Source organism: Heteronotia binoei, chromosome 8 (genome assembly GCF_032191835.1).
Source record: "Heteronotia binoei isolate CCM8104 ecotype False Entrance Well chromosome 8, APGP_CSIRO_Hbin_v1, whole genome shotgun sequence".
Lineage (NCBI taxonomy): Eukaryota > Metazoa > Chordata > Lepidosauria > Squamata > Gekkonidae > Heteronotia > Heteronotia binoei.
The window spans coordinates 125500709-125521630 of NC_083230.1; the positions used below are offsets into that span (position 1 = coordinate 125500709).

General features: G+C 52.0%; 2 protein-coding genes across 4 annotated transcripts in view; both read left to right on the forward strand.

Annotated features, from left to right (window-relative positions):
• ANKRD16 (ankyrin repeat domain 16) overlaps positions 1 to 7940 on the forward strand; it is a 46668-nt gene extending 38728 nt beyond the window's left edge. For all 3 annotated transcript variants that reach the window (XM_060246016.1, XM_060246015.1, XM_060246017.1), the window contains 2 exons: positions 4786 to 4864; positions 7481 to 7940. In XM_060246016.1, the coding sequence (XP_060101999.1) occupies positions 4786 to 4864; positions 7481 to 7641 (240 nt within the window). In that variant the 3' untranslated portion in view covers positions 7642 to 7940. The remainder of the gene's footprint in view (positions 1 to 4785; positions 4865 to 7480) is intronic.
• A 6851-nt stretch (positions 7941 to 14791) lies between these two features.
• The window catches only part of GDI2 (GDP dissociation inhibitor 2), a 52579-nt gene continuing 46448 nt past the window's right edge, over positions 14792 to 20922 (forward strand). The window contains exon 1 of the mRNA XM_060246018.1: positions 14792 to 14889. Coding sequence (XP_060102001.1) covers positions 14845 to 14889 — 45 coding nt within the window. The 5' untranslated portion in view covers positions 14792 to 14844. The remainder of the gene's footprint in view (positions 14890 to 20922) is intronic.

The following is a 20922-nucleotide window of genomic DNA, read 5'->3' on the forward strand; positions in this document are numbered from 1 at the left end:
GCAGGACCTCCTTTGCATATTAGGCCACAACCCCCCTGATGCAGCCAATCCTCCTGGAGCTCTCAATAGGCCCTGTACGAAGAGCCCTGCAAGGAATTCCAGCAGGACCTCCTTTGCCTATTAGGCCACACCCTCCTGATGTAGCCAATCCTCCAAGAATTTACAAGGCTCTTTTTCCTAAGCTGTCGGAGGATTGCCTACATCAGGGGAGCGTGGCCTGATATGCCAAGGACCTTCTGCTAGAATCCCACCCCTGGGTGTCAGAGAGATCTGCGTTTGTTGGGTTCGTCTCTGGCCTTCCCGGAGTCTGGGGCAGCGGGTGGCCGCTTCGGTTGCCGGCACTTTCTTTTTTTCTGGCAGTCAGTCCCAGCGACTTCTGCTTTTCGTTCCTCCCTGGGTTTTGTGGTCGCTCTATTTGAAGAAGTGGAGGAGAAAAGGTCAAACGAAATGACTCCCAGCTCAGAGAGCTCATGGAATGACTATGCATCTCCAGGTGACAGAGATCAATTCAACTGAAGCGAATGCTAGGGTTGCCCATCTCCAGGTGGGGGCAGGGGATCCCCTGGTTTGGAGGCCCTCCCCCTGCTTTGGGGTCATCAGAAAGTGGGGGGGAGGGAAATGTTTGCTGGGCACTCTGCAGAGCAGTCGGGTTAGAACAGATAAAAGGAAGTCCTTCTTCACCCAAAGGGTGATTCACACGTGGAATTCACTGCCACAGGAGGTGGTGATGGCTGCAAGCATAGCCAGCTTCAAGAGGGGATTGGAGAAACATCTGGAACAGAGGTCCGTCCGTGGTTATTAGCCGCAGCTTATTGTTGAAACTCTCTGTCTGGGGCAAGGTCTGCTCTGTGTTCCTGGTGCTCTGGGGGGGCACAGTGGGAGGGCTTCTAGTGTCCTGGCCCCACTGGTGGACCTCCTGATGGCATCTGGGTTTTTTGGCCACTGTGTGACACAGAGTGCTGGACTGGATGGGCCATTGGCCTGATCCAACATGGCTTCTCTTATGTTCTTATGTGACACAGCGTGTTGGACTGGATGGGCCATTGGCCTGATCCAACATGGCTTCTTTTATGTTCTTATGTGACACAGAGTGTTGGACTGGATGAGCCATTGGTCTGATCCAACATGGCTTCTCTTATGTTCTTATATGACACAGAGTGTTGGACTGGATGGGTCACTGGCCTGATCCAACATGGCTTCTCTTATTTTCTTATGTGACACAGAGTGTTGGACTGGATGAGCCATTGGTCTGATCCAACATGGCTTCTCTTATGTTCTTATATGACACAGAGTGTTGGACTGGATGGGTCACTGGCCTGATCTAACATGGCTTCTCTTATGTTCCTATGTTCTTATTCCCTATGGAGACCGATTCCCATAGGGTATCATGGAGAACTGACCTGTGGTTATCTGAGGCTCGGGGCGGGGGGGGCATTTTTTGAGGTAGAGGCTCCAAATTTTCAGCATTCCATCCAGTGCCTCTCCTCAAAACACTCTCCAAGTTTCAAAAGGATTGGAGCAAGAGGACCGATTCTGTGAGCCCCAAAAGAAGGTGCCCCTATCCGTCATTATTTCCAAATGGAGGGAAGGCATTTTAAAGGTGTGCGGTCCCTTCAGATGTGATCGCCAGAACTCCCTTAAGAGTTCAGTCATGCTTGTCACACATTTGCTCCTGGCTCTACCCCGCAAGTCCCCAGGTATTTCTTGAGTCAGACCTGGGGAACACATGCAAAAACGCAATTCAATTACTGCACCGCTGCGTATTTCTGCAAGCGACTACGGGCATCTCTCAGTACTAGCAATGACCACTGTGGCCTTTTCTGTAACTTTTCCTCCTTGAACATTCTCCAGTTACCAAGCTTACTATTTGATTACAAGGGAGAGAAAGCCCAGGGGGAAAAATCCCACAAAATTTTAACCAAAGCAATTGGCTAGGAAGCCGGACCACATCTCCAGTTGACGGCTTTCCAAGAATCAGTAGGTTCCGTCACTGGGAAATCAATAACTGGACTCTGTCTGCTGCAAGGCCGCAGTAACGGAAGCCTGCGCTCTTCTCTGTGCTTGGCTACAGCAAGACGGAAGAGATCTGGAAAAGTATGGCAGTCATGTGCAGCGAGAGAAGAAGATGATATTGGATTTATACCCCACCCTCCACTCCGAATCTCAGAGTCTCAGAGCTCTCCTTTACCTTCCTCCCCTTCTGTGAGGTAGGTGAGGCTGAGAGAGCCCTCCCACAAGCTGCCCTTTTCTAGGGAAAGATCAGCAAGAGCTATAGCTGACCCAAAGCCGTCCCAGCAGCTGCAAGTGGAGGAGTGGGGAATCAAACCCAGTACTTCTAGATAAGATTATGATATTGGATTTATACCCCGCCCTCCACTCCGAATCTGAGAGCGGCTCAAATCTCCTTTCCCTTCCTCCCCCACAACAGACATCCGGTGAGGTGGGTGGGGCTGAGAGAGCTCTCCCAGAAGCTGCCCTTTCAAGGACAACTCCTATGAGAGCTCTGGCTGACCCAAGGCCATTACAGCAGCTGCAAGTGGAGGAGTGGGGAATCAAACCTGGTACTCCCAGATAAGATTATGATATTGAATTTATACCCCGCCCTCCACTCCGAATCCCAGAGCAGCTCAAACCTTCCTCCCCCACAACAGACATCCTGTGGGGTAGGTGAGGCTGAGAGAGCTCTGACAGAAGCTGCCCTTTCAAGGATAACTCCTACGAGAGCTCTGATTGACCCAAGGCCATTCTAGCAGTCGCAAGTGGAGGAGTGGGGAATCAAACCTGGTTCTCCCAGATAAGAGTCCGCACACTTCACCACTGCACCAAACTGGCGGGCCAGATTTAATTATATTCTCCATATTAGGATTTCCAGCTCGTGATGGGAAATACCAGGAGATTTGGGGGGGTGGAGCCTGAGGAGGCTGGGGTTTGCTGAGGGGAGGGGCTTCAGTGGGGCATAAGGCCATAGATCAGGGGTGGCCAACAGTAGCGCTCCAGATCTTTTTTTTGCCTACAACTCCCATCAGCCCCAGCCAGCATGGCCAATGGCTGGGGCTGATGGGAGTTGTAGGCACAAAAAAATATCTGGCGAGCTACCGTTGGCCACCCCTGCCATAGAGTCCACCTGTCTCTTGGAAGTCATGTTTAATTTAATGGAGTTCGGCAGCCGTAGTCCACATAGAATTGCCAGGTGCAATTCAAGAAGTATCTGGGGACCCTGGGGTGGAGCCAGGAGACTTTGTGGGTGGAGCCAGCGGACAATGGAGTGGAGCCAGGAGCAAGGGTGTGACAAGCATCATTGAACTCCAAAGGGAGTTCTGGGCATCGCATTTAAAGGGACTGCACACCTTTTAAATGCCTTCCCTCCATTGGAAATAATGGAAGATAGGGGTACCTTCATTGGGGCTCATAGAATTGGACCCCGTGGTCCAATCCTTTTGAAACTTGGAGGGCGTTTTGAGGAGAGGCGCTGGATTCTATGCTGCAAATTTGGTGCTTCTAGCTCAAAAAACAGGCTCCCCCCAGAGCCACAGATAACAGCAGATCAATTTTCCATTATACCCTATGGGAATCTATCTCCATAAGGAATAATGGAGTGCCTAGCTGACATTTCCCTCCCCTCCCCTTTGCTTTCTGATGACCCTGAAGTGGGGGGAGGGCCTCCAAACTGGGGGATCCCCTGCCCCCGACTTGAGATTGGCAACCCTAAGTCCACACCAAACCTGTGAGACTGCGGCCTGATTTTAATGTTATGCCAACAGCAGCAGAAATGCTTTCCCGTGAGAGCACTTCCTTTGCCTCCTTTACCTGGAGATGCTGGGGATGGAACCTGGGACCTTCTGCATGCCAAGCAGAGACTCTAGCACTGAGCCACAGCCCCACTTCATGGCTCTCCAGGGTCTCAGACAGAGGTCTTCCCCATCACCTCCTGCCTGGTCCTTTCAACTGCAGATGCCAGGGATTGAATCTGGGATCTTCTGCATGCCAAGCAGATGCTCTACCACTGAGCCATGGCCCCTCTTCATGGTTCTCCAGGGTCTCAGGCTGAGGTTTTCCCCATCACCTCCTGCCTGGTCCTTCTAACTGGAGATGCCAGGGATTGAACCTGGGACCTTCTGCGTGCCAAGCAGAGACTCTACCACTGAGCCACAGCCCCACTTCATGGCTCTCCAGGGTCTCAGGCTGAGGTCTACCCCATCACCTCCTGCCTGGTCGTTCTAATTGGAGATACTGCCAGGGATTGAACTGGGACCTTCTGCTCGCAAAACAGAGACTTTAGCACTGAGCCACGGCCCCACTTCATGGTTCTCCAGGGTCTCAGGCAGAGGGCTTTCCCATCACCTCCTGCCTGGTACTTTCAACTGGAGATGCCGGGGATGGAACCTGGGACCTTCTGCATGCCAAGCAGAGGCTCTGTCCCTGAGCCACAGCCCCACTTCATGGTTCTCCAGGGTCTCAGGCTGTGGTCTTTCCCATCACCTCCTGCCTGGTCCTTTTCACTGGAGATGCCGGGGATTGAACCTGGGACCTTCTGGATTCCAAGCAGAGACTCTATCATTGAGCCGCAGCCCCACTTCATGGTTCTCCAGGGTCTCAGGCAGAAGTCTTTCCCATCACCTCCTGCCTGGTCCTTTTCACTGGAGATGCCGGGGATTGAACCTGGGACCTTCTGGATTCCAAGCAGAGGCTCTACTCCTGAGCCACGGCCCCTCCCCTGAACATGAAATGGGGGAAAAAAACCCAACTCCTACATTACTGATTGTGACTTTTTCATTTCTAACCTAGGAAGGACATGCCGGCACTATCCAGGTGCTTCTGTCCCTCGGCGCCAATCTAAATGCAAAAGATGGGAAAAATCGAACAGGTGAGGGCCGCATAGCTTTGAGCAGGCAAAATCAATGTCTCGGGGAAATTGCTTTTGATTGTATATGTTGGTTCCTAACTCGATTATTTTAATTTAGAACAGATATAGAATCATAAAATCATAGAATTGGAAGGGACCTCCAGGGTCATCTAGTCCAACCCCTTGCATAATGCAGGAAACTCACAAACACCTCCCCCTGAATTCACAGGATCTTCATTGCTGTCCGATGGCCATCTAGCCTCTTGTTGAAAAACCTCCAAGGAAGGTGAGCCCACCACCTCCCAAGGAGGAAGCCTGTTCCACTGAGGAACCGCTCTAATGGTCAGGAAGTTCTTCCTCTTGTTGAGCTGGAAACTCTTTTGATTTAATTTCAACCCATTGGTTCTGAACCTACCTTCCGCGGCCACAGAAAACAATTCCACACCATCCTCTATATGACAGCCCTTCAAGGACTTGAAGATGGTGATCCTATCACCTCTCAGCCGCCTCCTCTCCAGGCTAAACATGCCCAGCTCCTTCAACCTTTCCTCATAGGACTTGGTCTCCAGACTCCTCACCATCTTCGTTGCCCTCCTCTGGACCCGTTCCAGCTTGTCTCTATCCTTCTTTAAATGTGGTGCCCAAAACTGAACACAAGACTCCATCCTCTATAGGACAGCCCTTCAAGGACTTGAAGATGGTGATCCTATCATCTCTCAGCCGCCTCCTCTCCAGGCTAAACATGCCCAGCTCCTTCAACCTTTCCTCATAGGACTTGGTCTCCAGACTCCTCACCATCTTCGTCACCCTCCTCTGGACCCGTTCCAGCTTGTCTCTATCCTTCTTTAAATGTGGTGCCCAAAACTGAACACAAGACTCCAGGTGAGGTCTTACCGGAGCAGAGTATGAAAATATACAGCTATGAAAAGATTATAAATTGTACAGCAGTTAAGATATCTTCAGTCAGACGATAGCCCTGACCAATCAGGTTGAGATGATCTGCACCCCATCCAGCTGTTGACCAGTAGTCCCGAACTTTTTGAGGCTGCAGGTGCATCGGAATTTTGAGAAGGGGTGCTCAGGGCTGTCCCAAAATAGCTGCTGGAGGAGGTGGGGCCAAAATGTCAAGACAGTGTGCGACTGCAATAAAAAAAAGGCCACCGCTATGTTGGGAATTATTAGGAAGGGAACTGAGAACAAATCAGCCAGTATCATAATGCCCCTGTATAAATTGATGGGGCGGCTTCATTTGGAGTACTGCGTACATTCTGGTCACCGCACCTCAAAAAAGATATTATAGCATTGGAAAAAGTCCAGAAAAGGGCATCTAGAATGATTCAAGGGTTGGGACACTTTCCCTATGAAGAAAGGTTGAAGCACTGGGGGCTTTTTAGCTTGCAGAAAGGATGACTGCGGGATGACATGAAAGAGGTTTACAAGATCATGCATGGGATAGAGAAGGCAGAGAAAGAAGTACTCTTCTCCTTTTCTCACAGTACAAAAACTCGTGGACACTCAATGAAATTGCTGAGCAGTTGGGTTAGAACGGATCAAAGGAAGTCCTTCTTCACCCAAAGGGCGATTAACACATGGAATTCACTGCCGCAGGAGGTGGTGACGGCTACAAGCATAGACAGCTTCAAGAGGGGATTGCATAAGCATATGGAGCAGAGGTCCATCCGTGACTATTAGCCAGTGTGTATTGTTGGAACTGTCTGTCTGGGGCAGTGATGCTCTGTATTCTTGGTGCTTGGGGGGGGGGGCAAAGTGGAAGGGCTTCTAGCCCCACTTGTGAACCTCTTGATGGCACCTGGGATTTTTTACCACTGTGTGACACAGAGTGTTGGACAGGATTGGCCATTGGCCTGATCCAACATGGCTTCTTTTACGTTCTTATGTGACACAGAGTGTTGGACTGGTTGGGCCACTGGCCTGATCCAACATGGCTTCTCTTCTGTTTTTCTGTGACACAGAGTGTTGGACTGGATGGGCCACTGGCCTGATCCAACATGGCTTCTCTTATGTGACACAGAGTGTTGGGCTGGATGGGCCACTGGCCTGACCCAACATGGCTTCTCTTATGTGACACAGAGTGTTGGACTGGATGGGCCGTTGGCCTGATCCAACATGGCTTCTCTTATGTGACACAGAGTGTTAGACTGGATGGGCCGTTGGCCTGATCCAACATGGCTTCTCTTATGTTCTTCTGTGACACAGAGTGTTGGACTGGATGGGCCACTGGCCTGATCCAACATGGCTTCTCTTATGTGACACAGAGTGTTGGACTGGATGGGCCGTTGGCCTGATCCAACATGGCTTCTCTTATGTTCTTCTGTGACACAGAGTGTTGGACTGGATGGGCCACTGGCCTGATCCAACATGGCTTCTCTTATGTTCTTCTGTGACACTGAGTGTTGGACTGGATGGGCCACTGGCCTGATCCAACATGGCTTCTCTTATGTTCTTAAACACAGCCAGTAACAAAGCCTGCTTTACAAATGATCCCCACCTACATTCTGAAAAGCTGGGCAGGCACGAGAAGTATGGATGGACACTATGGTGCCCCCGGGTGCCAGGTTGGGGAATTCTGCTCTAGTCCTAATTTCCACCCCATTTCCTCTCCCCTCTTCCCCATAGCTCTTCACATGGCATGTGTGGGCCAACATGCGGCATGTGCTGAAATTCTTCTGCGATCAGGATTACAGGACTCTCCGGACAGTAGCGGAACGTACGCCGGGCAGCTTGCCAAGAAGCCAGACCTCCTCCAGCTCTTCAAAGAGGTCAACACGAGTGCATGAACTCGAGAAGAGTTTTTATCTGGAATCGACTCGCTTTGCTTCCTGTTGGACTTGCTGATACATTTCCGTTATTGGGAAATACACACACACACATACACAGCAATCTTGGGGCCAGTGAAAGCCAGCATTCTACATGAAAGAGAATTAGACTCTACAGTGGTTAACTTCAGTGTGTAGATTTGCTAAATATATTCAGGGATCCCTCAGCCCCTGCATTCCGTGGCAGCTCTGACTGGGCAGAAGGGTGGCATAGTGATCTTGTAAATAAAAATAATAAATATCTCGACTTCTACTTTACTTTCTGGGACAGTGATGCTCTTTATTCTTGGTGCTTGGGGGGGCACAGTGGGAGGGCTTCTAGTGTCCTGGCCCCACTGGTGGACCTCCTGATGGCATTTGGGGTTTTTGGCCACTGTGTGACGCAGAGTGTTGGACTGGATGGGCCATTGGTCAGATCCAGCATGGCTTCCCTTATGTTCTTCTGTGACACAGAGTGTTGGACTGGATGGGCCTTTGGCCTGATCCAACAGGGCTTCTCTTATGTTCTTATGTGACACAGAGTGTTGGACTGGATGGGCCATTGGTCAGATCCAGCATGGCTTCCCTTATGTTCTTCTGTGACACAGAGTGTTGGACTGGATGGGCCACTGGCTTGATCCAACATGGCTTCTCTTATGTTCTTATGTGACACAGAGTGTTGGACTGGATGGGCCATTGGCCTGATCCAACATGGCTTCTCTTATGGTCTTATGTGACACAGAGTGTTGGACTGGATGGGCCATTGATCCAACATGGCTTCTCTTATGTTCTTATGTGACACAGAGTGTTGGACTGGATGGGCCACTGGCCTGATCCAACATGGCTTATCTTATATTCTTATGTGACACAGAGTGTTGGACTGGATGGGCCATTGGCCTGATCCAACATGGCTTCTCTGATGTTCTTATGAGGCCAAAAGGGTGTCTGTTGTGGGGGGAGAAGATTTAGGAGATTGTAAGCCGCTTTGAGCCTCTAATTCAGAGAGAAGGACGGGGTATAAATCTGTAATTCTTCTTCTTCTAATGTTGAGCCGGAACCTCTTTTGATTTAATTTTAACTCGTTGGTTCCGGTCTGGCCTTCTGGGGCCACAGAAAACAATTCCACACCCTCCTGTATAAGACAGCCCTTCAAGTCCTTGAAGATTGTTATCCTATCACCTCTCAGCCACCTCCTCTCCAGGCTAAACACACCCAGCTCCTTCAACCTTTCCTCATAGGATTTGGTCTCCTTTTCCTACTGCTTTCAACTTTCCCAAGCGTTATTGTCTTTTCCAGCGATTCTTGTCACTGATATGACCAAAAGAAGTTTGGTCATTTTCGCTTCTATGGAGAGTTCAGGCTTGTTTTGATCCAGAACCCACCGATTTGTCTTGTTGATGGTCCACAGCAGGGGTGGCCAAACTGCGGCTTGGGAACCACATGTGGCTCTTCCCGGGGGTGGAATTCTAGCAGGAGCTCCTTTGCCTATGAGGCCACACACCCCGGCGTAGCCAATCCTCCCACTGCTTACAAGGCTTTTTGTAAGCTCTTGGAGGATTGGCTACATCAGGGGTGTGTGGCCTAATGTGCAAAGGAGCTCCTGCTAGAATTCCACCCCTAACTCTTTCACACATATTGTGTGGCTCATCAAAGCCCCCACTGCCCCATCATCCGGTTTGGAGAAGAGATTTCTCTCTTCAAATAACTTCTCCAAGCCAAGCCAGCCGGCAGCTTGGAGAATGTGTTTCAAATTAAACTTGTTTTCTTTCCACCTCTCCCTCCCTCCCCCCCATCTATTTTTCCTTCCTTCCTTCCTGTTTGGCGTAGTGGTTAAGTGTGCAGACTTTTATCTTGGAGAACCGGGTTTGATTCCCCACTCCTCCACTTGCAGCTGCTGGAATGGCCTTGGGTCAGCCAGAGCTCTCTTATCTGGGAGAACCGGGTTTGATTCCCCACTCCTCCACTTGCAGCTGCTGGAATGCCCTTGGGTCAGCCAGAGCTCTCTTATCTGGGAGAACCTGGTTTGATTCCCCACTCCTCCACTTGCACCTGCTGGAATGGCCTTGGGTCAGCCAGAGCTCTCTTATCTCGGAGAACCGGGTTTGATTCCCCACTCCTCCACTTGCAGCTGCTGGAATGGCCTTGGGTCAGCCAGAGCTCTCTTATCTGGGAGAACCGGGTTTGATTCCCCACTCCTCCACTTGCACCTGCTGGAATGGCCTTGGGTCAGCCATAGCTCTCTTATCTGGGAGAACCAGGTTTGATTCCCCACTCCTCCACTTGCACCTGCTGGAATGGCCTTGGGTCAGCCATAGCCCTGGCAGAGGTTGTCCTTGAAAGGGCAGCTGCTGTGAGAGCCCTCTCCAGCCCCACCCACCTCACAGGGTGTCTGTTGTGGGGGAGAAAGGTAAAGGAGATTGTGAGCCGCTCTGAGACTCTTTGGAGTGGAGGGCGGGATATAAATCCAGTATCATCTTCTTCTTCTTCTCTGGGAGAAACGGGTTTGATTCCCCACTCCTCCACTTGCAGCTGCTGGAATGGTCTTGGGTCAGCCAGAGCTCTCTTATCTGGGAGAACCGGGTTTGATTCCCCACTCCTCCACTTGCAGCTGCTGGAATGGCCTTGGGTCAGCCAGAGCTCTCTTATCTGGGAGAACCTGGTTTGATTCCCCACTCCTCCACTTGCACCTGCTGGAATGGCCTTGAGTCAGCCAGAGCTCTCTTATCTGGGAGAACCAGGTTTGATTCCCCACTTCTCCACTAACAGCTGCTGGAATCAAAAACTCCCCCCCCCCCCACCTGGTGCTGTCTGAACCTAGCACGCCAGGGGTTCCCAACCTTTGAGACAGCCAGTCTGGTGTATTGGTTAAGTGCGTGGACTCTTCTCTGGGAAAACTGGGTTTGATTCCCAACTCCTCTACAGTATGCTGATGACACCCAGCTTTATCTGCTTATGGACGGACGGCCGGTCTCCGCCCCACAAAATCTGGACCGGGCGCTACAGGCTGTGGCTGGGTGGCTCAAACAGAGCGGGCTGAGGCTAAACCCAGTGAAGACAGAGGTCCTTTGCTTGGGCCGTCGTGGCCCGGGGGGGGAAATACCCCTTCCGGTTTTTGACGGTGCGCCGCTGATGGCAGCGCACAGGGTCAAGAGCCTGGGGGTACTTCTGGAGCCTTCCTTAACTATGGAGGCCCAGATAGCAGCCACTGCCAAGTCCGCATTCTTCCATCTTAGGCGGGCTAGACAGCTGGCTCCCTTCCTGGAACGCGACGATCTAGCAACGGTGATCCATGCTACGGTCACCTCGAGGCTGGCCTACTGCAATGCCCTCTACATGGGGCTGCCCCTGTGTCGAACCCGGAAATTGCAGCTGGTGCAGAACGCCGCCGCCCGGTTGTTATTGGGGCTCCCAAAGTGGGAGCACATTCAGCCGGGACTTCGGGCGCTGCACTGGCTGCCAATATCCTACCGAGTTCGGTACAAGGTGCTGGTTATTACCTTTAAAGCCGTATATGGTCTAGGACCTGCCTACCTGAGGGACCGTCTCTCCCCGCATGTTCCCCAGAGAGCACTGAGATCGGGATCTCAAAATCTTTTGGTTGTCCCCGGGCCAAAGGAGGCCCGCTTGAAGATCACAAGAGACCGGGCCTTCTCTGTAATGGCTCCATTTTGGTGGAACCAGCTGCCGGAGGAGGTAAGGGCCCTGCGGGATCTCACCCAATTCCGCAGGGCCTGTAAGACAGTCCTCTTCCGGCTGGCCCACAACTAACGGCCCTGTATACCAACTACTGAATGCTGTATATTGTATACTGAATTTTTATCTGAAGCTGAATAGAGTGTAGCTCCACGACTGCTGTCTGTTTTAATGATGTATAGTTATAACAAATGTTTGATTTTAAATATATATTGTGAAATGTTAATTTAAAGTGTAATTTTATACTTTTATGTTAGTTTTATATATGTTGTAAGCCGCCCTGAGCCACTCGGTGGGAAGGGCGGGATATAAATCCCAGATAAATAAAAAATAAATAAATAAATACTTGCAGCTGCTGGAATGGCCTTGGGTCAGCCATAGCTATCGCAGTTGTTGTCCTTGAAAGGGCAGCTGCTGTGAGACGCCTCTCAGCCCCACCCACCTCACAGGGTGTCTGTTGTGGGGGGGAGAAGATATAGGAGATTGTAAGCCGCTATGAGTCTCTGATTCAGAGAGAAGGGCTGGGTATAAATCTCAGGATCAGATCTACATGGTTTTTGAGGCGGGGGGGGGGGGCAGTTAAAAATTGACACCCCTTTATCTGCCATTCTAACTTATGCCCCCATAGAATACTCCTCACCCAATTCGGCGCCCCCCCCTCTGTCGATGCCCGGGGCAAACACCCTCCCTCTGCCCCCCCAGATCTGACCCTAGAAAATCTGCAGTTGTCTTCTCCTTCCTTCCTTTCAGCTCTGAAAGATCTGATGTTCATATCTTGCAGCTCTTAAACTTCTGACATTTATTTTGCGTGGTTCTTACGTTAAGCAAGGTTGGTCGCCCCTGGTCCACAGTGCCCATGATAAAACTCTCCCCCAACACCACCTCTTAACGAAATCCACTTTCTCTTGGTGTCGAATAACCCCCAAGGGAAACCACGCCTTCCCTCCAAAGGCGAGAGGAACCAGAAATTCCACTGACAAGTTGGGCAACGGAATGTTTCTCCGGCACATTCCAGCCAGTGAAGCCCCCGGACAGAGAAGCTGGCGTGACTCTGGACTGTGGTCGTGTTGGGAGCAGATGCAGTGCCCAAAGCCTTGTTTTTTTCATTTTGTGCAATGAAAAAGTCAAAGCAAACCGAGTTGTGCTCCCCCTCCCTTTTTTCTGTCTCTCTGAACAGTGCTCTGTCTTTGGCAGCGTCGCACCACACCTATGAACAGCTCATTTCCTAACAGGCGTGACCCGCCCCATGCAGCTTCCAGGCTGTGCGTTTCTCGTTGGGCCCTGTCTCAACTCTAATTCTTTGGGCTGGGCCAATGTGCCATTTTAAAAGCAGGATTTCCCCATCACTGACATACAATGATGTTACGCTGTGTTTTACAATTTTTTTTACATTACGCTTTGTTTTACATTTTACAAACGATGTTACGCTCTGTTTTAATTCTTTGTAAAATGAGTTAATATTTTAATAGGTCACGTTTTTTATAAAAGGGTTAAATAATAATCTTTTAAATGCTTTTCTTACTGTTTAACCCTCAAGTCATCATAGAATTATAGAGTTGGAAGGGACCTCTAGGGTCATCTAGTCCAGGATCCGCATTGCTGTCAGATGGACATCTAGCCTCTGTGGAAAAACCTCCAAGGAAGGAGAGCCCACCACCTCCCGAGGAAGCCTGTTCCACTGAGGAACCACTCTAACAGTCAGAAAGTTCTTCCTCATGTTGAGATGGAAACTCTTCTGATTTAATTTCAACCCGCTGGTTCTGGTCCTACCTTCTGGGGTCGCAGAAAACTATTCCACACCATCCTCTATAGGACAGCCCTTCAAGGACTTGATGGTGATCCTATCACCTCTCAGCCGCCTCCTCAGGGGTCATTTTCATAGAATCATAGTTTTAGGGGAGGGATGGTGGCTCAGTGGTAGAGCACCTGCTTGGTAAGCAGAAGGTCCCAGGTTCAATCCCCGGCATCTCCAACTCAAAAGGGTCCAGGCAAGTAGGCGTGAAAAACCTCAGCTTGAGACCCTGGAGAGCAGGGGAGGGACAGTAGCTCAGTGGTAGAGCCTCTGCTTGGTAAGCAGAAGGTCCCAGGTTCAATTCCTGCCATCTCCAACTGAAAAGGGTCCAGGCAAATAGGCGTGAAAAACCTCAGCTTGAGACCCTGGAGAGCCACTGCTGGTCAGGGAGAGAGGGTGGCTCAGTGGTAGAGCACCTGCTTGGTAAGCAGAAGGTCCCAGGTTCAATCCCCGGCATCTCCAACTAAAAAGGGTCCAGGCAAGTAGGTGTGAAAAACCTCAGCTTGAGACCCTGGAGAGCCACTGCTGGTCAGGGGAGAGAGGGTGGCTCAGAGGTAGAGCATCTACTTGGTAAGCAGAAGGTCCCAGGTTCAATCCCCGGCATCTCCAAGTAAAAAGGGTCCAGGCAAGTAGGCATGAAAAGCCTCAGCTTGAGACCCTGGAGAGCCGCTGCCAGTCTGAGTAGACAATACTGACTTTGATGGACCCAGGGTCTGATTCAGTAGAAGGCAGCTTCATATGTTCATAGAGTTGGAAGGGACCTCCAGGGTCAACTAGTCCAACCCCCTGCATCATGGAGGAAACTCACAACCCCCCTAAATTCACAGGTTCCTCATAAACCAGGGACAGCGGGGATAACAGCGCAATCCTAAACAGAGTTGCCCCGTTCAGCAACCGGTGGAAGCCAATAGATTTAGAGTGGCCTAACTGCGTATAGGACAGCGCTGCAAATAGACTCGTGTGCAACCCTAAGCAGAGTTGAGCCTTTCAGCATCCATTGAAGCCAGTGGATTTATAGCGGCGTGATTCCGTGGAGGATTGCGCTATCCTAAACAATGTTACGCCTTTCATCATCCGTCGAAGCCAATGGCTTTAAGAGCGACATAACGCCACCCGGGATCGCACCGAAGCACTGGAGTCTGCCGCGGTGGAGGGTTTTCCTCCCGCGCATGCGCTCCAGCGCCACCCGCAGCGCCTCCGCGAGCGGCATCGGCCGTTGGCAACCCCGCCTCCGCCCCACCCCCTTAGCCCCCGCCAGCCAATGAGAGCGCTCGATGCCGCGAGGCGCGCCGGGCGGGAGCGACGTCTCCTAGGCGACCAATCCGAACCCTTCGTCCCGCCCCGCCCCTCCCAGCCGCCGCAGCCCGATGGAGGAGTTTGGGGCGCGCCGGGGCTCCGCCCCTTCCCCCGCCTCCTCCTCCGCCACCACCTCGGGCGGCTGCGGCGGCCCCGCCCAGTCCCCGCCCCCTCGCCGCGGCCCCGCCCCTCTGGCGCGCTCTCTTCACGGCGGCGCCGCCATTTTCTCCTCCGCCCGCCCCGGCGACGACAGCCAGAGCCGCCCGCCCCGCCCCGGCCCCGCCCGGCGCCCCCGCCACGACCACCCCCCGCAGCAGCAGCAGCAGCCCGGCTCCGCAGGCAGCAGCAGGCCCCGGCGCCCCCCCGCCGAGCAGCCCCCCCGCAGCAGCCTCTTCGCCAGAGCCATGAACGAGGAGTACGACGTCATCGTCCTCGGCACCGGCCTCACGGTGAGACCCCCCCCCCCAGGGGGACCTCCCCTCCCCTCCCCCCGCCCCGGGGTGGCCCCGCCCCTGCCTTCTCCCTCCCGGGGGGGCTCCGTCCTCAGCACCCTCCCTGGACTCCTTGGCTCCCCCCCCCTCGTGGAAGGAGGGAATGGCCCCCCCCCGCCTCCTTGTCAGTTTCCTTCTCCCCTCCCCCCCCCTAAACAACCATGGATGGAAGGAATGGCCTCTCTCTTCTGCTTCTCCCCCCCCCCCCGCAGGACTCCTTGGCCTTTCACCCTCCCCCCCTCGTGGAAGGAGGGAATGGCCTTTCTCCCTTCTGCCCCCCCCCGCCTCCTTGTCAGTTTCCTTCTCCCCTCCCCCCCCCAAAAAACAACCATGGATGGAAGGAATGGCCTCTCTCTTCTGCTTCTCCCCCCCCCCCCCGCAGGACTCCTTGGCCTTTCACCCTCCCCCCCTCGTGGAAGGAGGGAATGGCCTTTCTCCCTTCTGCCCCCCCCCAGCCTCCTTGACAGTTTCCTTCTCCCCCCAAAAAAACAACCATGGATGGAAGGAATGGCCTCTCTCTTCTGCTTCTCCCCCCCCCCCCGCAGGACTCCTTGGCCTTTCACCCTCCCCCCCTCGTGGAAGGAGGGAATGGCCTTTCTCCCTTCTGCCCCCCCCCGCCTCCTTGTCAGTTTCCTTCTCCCCTCCCCCCCCCAAAAAACAACCATGGATGGAAGGAATGGCCTCTCTCTTCTGCTTCTCCCCCCCCCCCCGCAGGACTCCTTGGCCTTTCACCCTCCCCCCCCTCGTGGAAGGAGGGAATGGCCTTTCTCCCTTCTGCCCCCCCCCCCCGCCTCCTTGTCAGTTTCCTTCTCCCCCCAAAAAACAACCATGGATGGAAGGAATGGCCTCTCTCTCTTCTAGTCCCCCCCCCCCGCAGGACTCCTTGGCCTTTCACCCTCCCCCCCCCATGGAAGGAGGGAATGGCCTTTCTCCCTTCTGCTCCCCCCCCCCCCAGCCTCCTTGTCAGTTTCCTTCTCCCCTCCCCCCAAAAAAACATGGATGGAAAGAATGGCCTCTCTCTTCTGGTTCCCCCCCCAAAAAAACATGGAAGAATTTTACCCTGCTTCTTTCTGTTCTCCTCTCCCCAGTCTCCTTGTACCTCCCCCCCCCATTTTGTGTACTTCTTACACCCTCCCCCCCATTGGACTTCTTGTCATTTCACCTCCCCCCACCACAAACATACACAGAGGGAAGGAATGGCTTCTCTCCCTTCTGGGCTCTTCCCTCTTCTCTCCCCACCCTCCCCGACTCCTTGTGAGTTTTCTTCCCCCCCAGATGGAAGAATTTTTCCCTGCTTCTTTCTGTTCTCCTCCCCCTTCACCACCCCTGGGTTCCTTGTCATTCTCCAACATGGAATACCCTTTGCCCCCCCCCCCTGGTCTTCTTGTCATTTGCCCCCAACATGAAAATTCCCCCCCCCCCCCAATTTTATGTGGTTCTTATTCTCTCCCTAGACTCTTTCTACCCCCCTCCCATTCTGTGTACTACTTCTACCTCCTCCCCCTCCCACTGCACTCCCTCTTGTCATTTGCCCCCAACATGGAAAAAAACACTATTTTAGGTGGTTCCTATTCTCTCCCCCCAGACTCCTTGTACCTCCCTTCTGTGTACTTCTTCCATCTCCCCCCACTGGACTTCTTGCCCTTTGCCCCCAACATGACCCCCCCCCCATTTTATGTGGTTCTTATTCCCCCCCCCCCCAACTCCTTGTACCTCTCCCCATTCTGTGTACTTCTTCCATTCTTTCCCCCCCACTGGACTTCTTGTCATTTCACTTCCCCCCCCCTCCCCAACGTGGAAGGAAGGAATGACCTCTCTTTCTCCTGATTCTTCCCTCCACCCCCTCCTTGTCGGTTCCCCCCAAGGTGGAAGAATTTATCCTGTTTCTTCTTTTTACTCCCCCCGCCCCTCAGGTTTCTTGTCATCCCCAACATGGAATGCCCTTACCCCCCTCCCCAATTCTGTGTACTTATTCTACCACGCCGGGCTTCTTGTCTTCATTTGCCCTCAATACGAAAGAATCTTTTAGAAACCCCATTTATGTGGTTCTTATTCTCCCTTGTCCCTTCCCATTCTAGTAATTCCTCCCCCCACTGGACTACTTGTCATTTGCCCCCAACATGAAAAAATCTCCCCCCCCCCCGCATACTGTGTATTTTCTCCACCCCCACCCCCTTTGGACTCCTTGTCCAACATGAAAGAATCTCTCCTCCCTCCCCCCATTTTATGTGGTTCTTATTCTCTCCCCTGGATTCCTTGTCATAGAACCATAGATTTGGAAGGGACCTCCAGGGTCACCTTGCCCCCTCCCCCAATGTACTTCTTCTGCCACCCCTCCTATCATTTACCCCAACATGGAAAAACCCTTTGCTCCCCTCCCCACCATTCTATGTACTCCCCCCCACACTGGATTTATTCTCATTTGCCCCCAACATGAAAGAATTTAACCCCCCCCCCCAATTTATGTAGTTCTTATTCCCCCCCGACTCTTGTCATCCCCCAACATGAAAAATCTTTTGGCCCCCCCCATTTTATGTACTCCCCCCCTACACACACACACACTGGACTACTTGTCATTTCTCCCAACATGAAAAACTCTAAAAAAACACCACCCCAAACCCATTTTATGTGGTTCTTATTCCTCCACTGAACTCCTTGTCATCCCTCAACATGAAGACCGCCCCCCCCCCCCGCCGTGTACTTTGCCTCCTTCCCACACACACTGGACTTTCTGTCATTTCCCCTAACATGAAAGAATCTCCCCACCCATCTTATGTGCTTCTTTAAAAAAAACAACACTCTATCATCCCAGTATGAAAAATTCAGCGTCCTCACCACATTCTGTGTACTTCTCCCCCACCCCTTTAGGGACTTCTTGTCATTTGTCCTCGATATAAAAGAATATCTCCCCACTTCTATATACTTCTTTTTATCCTTCCCCTTTTGTCATTCTCCCCTATCTAAAAGAATCTTCCCTCCCCCCCCCCCAGACTCCGTGTAATTTCTCCCTAACACAACAGAATCTCCCCCCCCCCCCGCGCCCATTCTGTGTTCTTTCTTTTTACACCTTCCCCTCGACTTCTTGTCATTCCCACCCCCTAATATTGAAAGAATCCCCCCCTCCATTCTGGAGCCTCCTTTTACCCCTCCCCCCAACCCCCCCCTCTTTTTTCCTCCCAATGTGAAAGACTGCTCCCCCTGTTCTTAGTTTTTACAGAGCCAGTACGGTGTAGTGGTTAAGTGCACAGACTCTTATCTGGTGTAGTGGTTAACTGAGTGGACTCTCATCTGGGAGACCCAGGTTTGATTCCTCACTCCTCCACTTGCAGCTGCTGGAATGACCTTGGGTCAGCCATAGCTCTCTTATCTGGAAGAACCGGGTTTGATTCCCCACTCCTCCACTTGCACCTGCTGGAATGGCCTTGGGTCAGCCAGAGCTCTCTTATCCGGGAGAACCGGGTTTGATTCCCCACTCTTCCACTTGCAGCTGCTGGAATGACCTTGGGTCAGCCAGAGCTCTCTTATCTGGGAGAACAGGGTTTGATTCCCCATACCTCCACTTGCACCTGCTGGAATGGCCTTGGGTCAGCCAGAGCTCTCTTATCTGGGAGAACCGGGTTGGATTCCCCACTCCTCCACTTGCAGCTGCTGGAATGGCCTTGGGTCAGCCATAGCTCTCTTATCTGGGAGAACCGGGTTTGATTCCCATTCCTCCATTCGCAGCTGCTGGAATAGCCTTGGGTGAGCCATAGCTCTCACAGAGTTGTCCTTGAAAGGGCAGCTGCTGCAAGAGCTCTCTCAGCCCCACCCACCTCACAGGTTGTCAGTTGGGGAAGGTAAAGGAGATTGTGACCACTCTGACATTCAGAGTATAGGGTGGGATATAAATACAATATCTCCCCCCCCCCCGCATTCTGCCCTCCCCCTGCAGCTGCCTAGCTTGCCTTTCCCTTCTCTCTCCGTCCAGCCCCGGTTTTTAATATCCTGCCCTTTTTATCCTCTCCCCACCTTTCTGCTTTGCTTTCCTCTGGGCCAAGGTCCTCCTGTGAACCATAGGGCAGGAGGAGGGGATTGGAACCTGCAGGCCACCGTACTACAGCCTTGGGGGTTTCCCCACTCCCTTTTTCGGGGCATGAACTTGCTTCTGTCATTTTTTCTGTTATTCTCCCGCTTCCCCTTTCCGCTTTAGGGCACTCTCGCCCAGAGATCTGGAGAGTTTTTTCATCTTTCTTTAGCAGCGACTCAGTCCCATTCCCCTCCTCCCGTATTGCTAGCCTTTCTCCCCAGCCCTTTTCTGCCTGCCTAGTGTCTTTCAGGGCATGTGGTTATATATTTTGGTCATTCCTGTCTTTGACAGCGGCCCCCGCCCCCACCCTTCTGTGCCCCTCTTTGCCAGCCCTTCTCTTCTATATTCCTCCCCCTGAAATGCCTCTGTCCTTAGAACATAAGAGAAGCCATGTTGGATTAGGCCAATGGCCCATCCAGTCCAACACTCTGTGTCACACAGTGGCCAAAACCCAGATGCTCTCAGGAGGTCCACCAACAGGGCCAGAACTCTAGAAACACCCCCCCAACACCAAGAAGGCATGAGAGAAGCCATGTTGGATCAGGCCAGTGGCCCATCCAGTCCAACATTCTGTGTCACACAGTGGCCAAAACCCAGATGCCCTCAAGAGGTCCACCAACAGGGCCAGAACTCTAGAAACACCCCCCCCCCCAACACCAAGAAGACATGAGAGAAGCCATGTTGGATCAGGCCAATGGCCCATCCAGTCCAACATTCTGTGTCACACAGTGGCCAAAACCCAGATGCCCTCAGGAGGTCCACCAACAGGGCCAGAACTCTAGAAACAACCCCCCCAACACCAAGAAGACATGAGAGAAGCCATGTTGGATCAGGCCAGTGGCCCATCCAGTCCAACACTCTTTGTCACACAGTGGCCAAAAAAACCCCAAGTGCCATCAGGAGGTCCACCAGTGGGGCCAGGACACTAGAAGCCCTTCCACTGTGCCACCCTCCAAGCACCCAGACTGAAGAGTGTCACTTGCCCCAGACAGAGAGTTCCAACGATAAGCTGTGGCTAATAGCCGATATCATCATCTTTGTAACCTCTTTTTTTTTAAAGTTTATTTTAAAAATTCCAAGTTATGCAGAACTTTGTTGGATGAAGTAGTATGAAGTAGGTTAATTCCATAGATAACAAAATTCTACTATGCATGAATTACCATGGTGTATATATAACAGTGTAGAACACCTTATTTAGCATTTAAGCTAACATCCATTTCGCCAGTCCATCAATAGATAAATAAGTAAATATCCTCTTAAGGATAAATTAACTGGGAATTGGGCTAGAATTTTGGACTCTTAAGCTAATAATGCCTTGCTCCATCGTAAGCCGAAAGGGAATATTTAAATAGAGAAAGAGGGGATAGCATAAGTTGGAAAGAATTTTATAGGGAGAGAAATTGTAACCTTTTTGAGCTGGAGTGTGCTGGTGCTGTAGTCTCGCTTTCCACCCCTCCTGGAATTCATCCAGGATCAGCACATTCCGACATTCCACCCAGAACCCCTTTGCTCCGTCTGAACAGGCCGTTTTGCCAGTTTACCCTCCTCCTCTGGTGTTCGTTACAAGCCACCCAGGTCCAAGAGGACAGGCAGGGTGTGGAAATGTTTCGATACAAGAATAGAGAATCCCGTTTGAAATCTTTGTGACCCCCCCCCCCCAAGCCTTCCCCTTGCCCCCTTATCGTTATTGTTAGGGGCTGTGCTTCACACAGCTGTGCACGGTTTGCTGTATGCTGCATTCTGCTATGTTGTTTCGCTTCAGTAAATGTGTCACGCTGTTTGTTTTAGCTCTGGGGTTTTTTTTTGTTTTTTGTATTTCTGGTGGCTTCCACAACCCAAAGCCCGCTTCGTTGTGTATTCCCGCCCTGTTGATTTTATTAACTTGGGCCCCAGCGCGAAAGGCAGGCTGTAAATAAGGTTTAAAA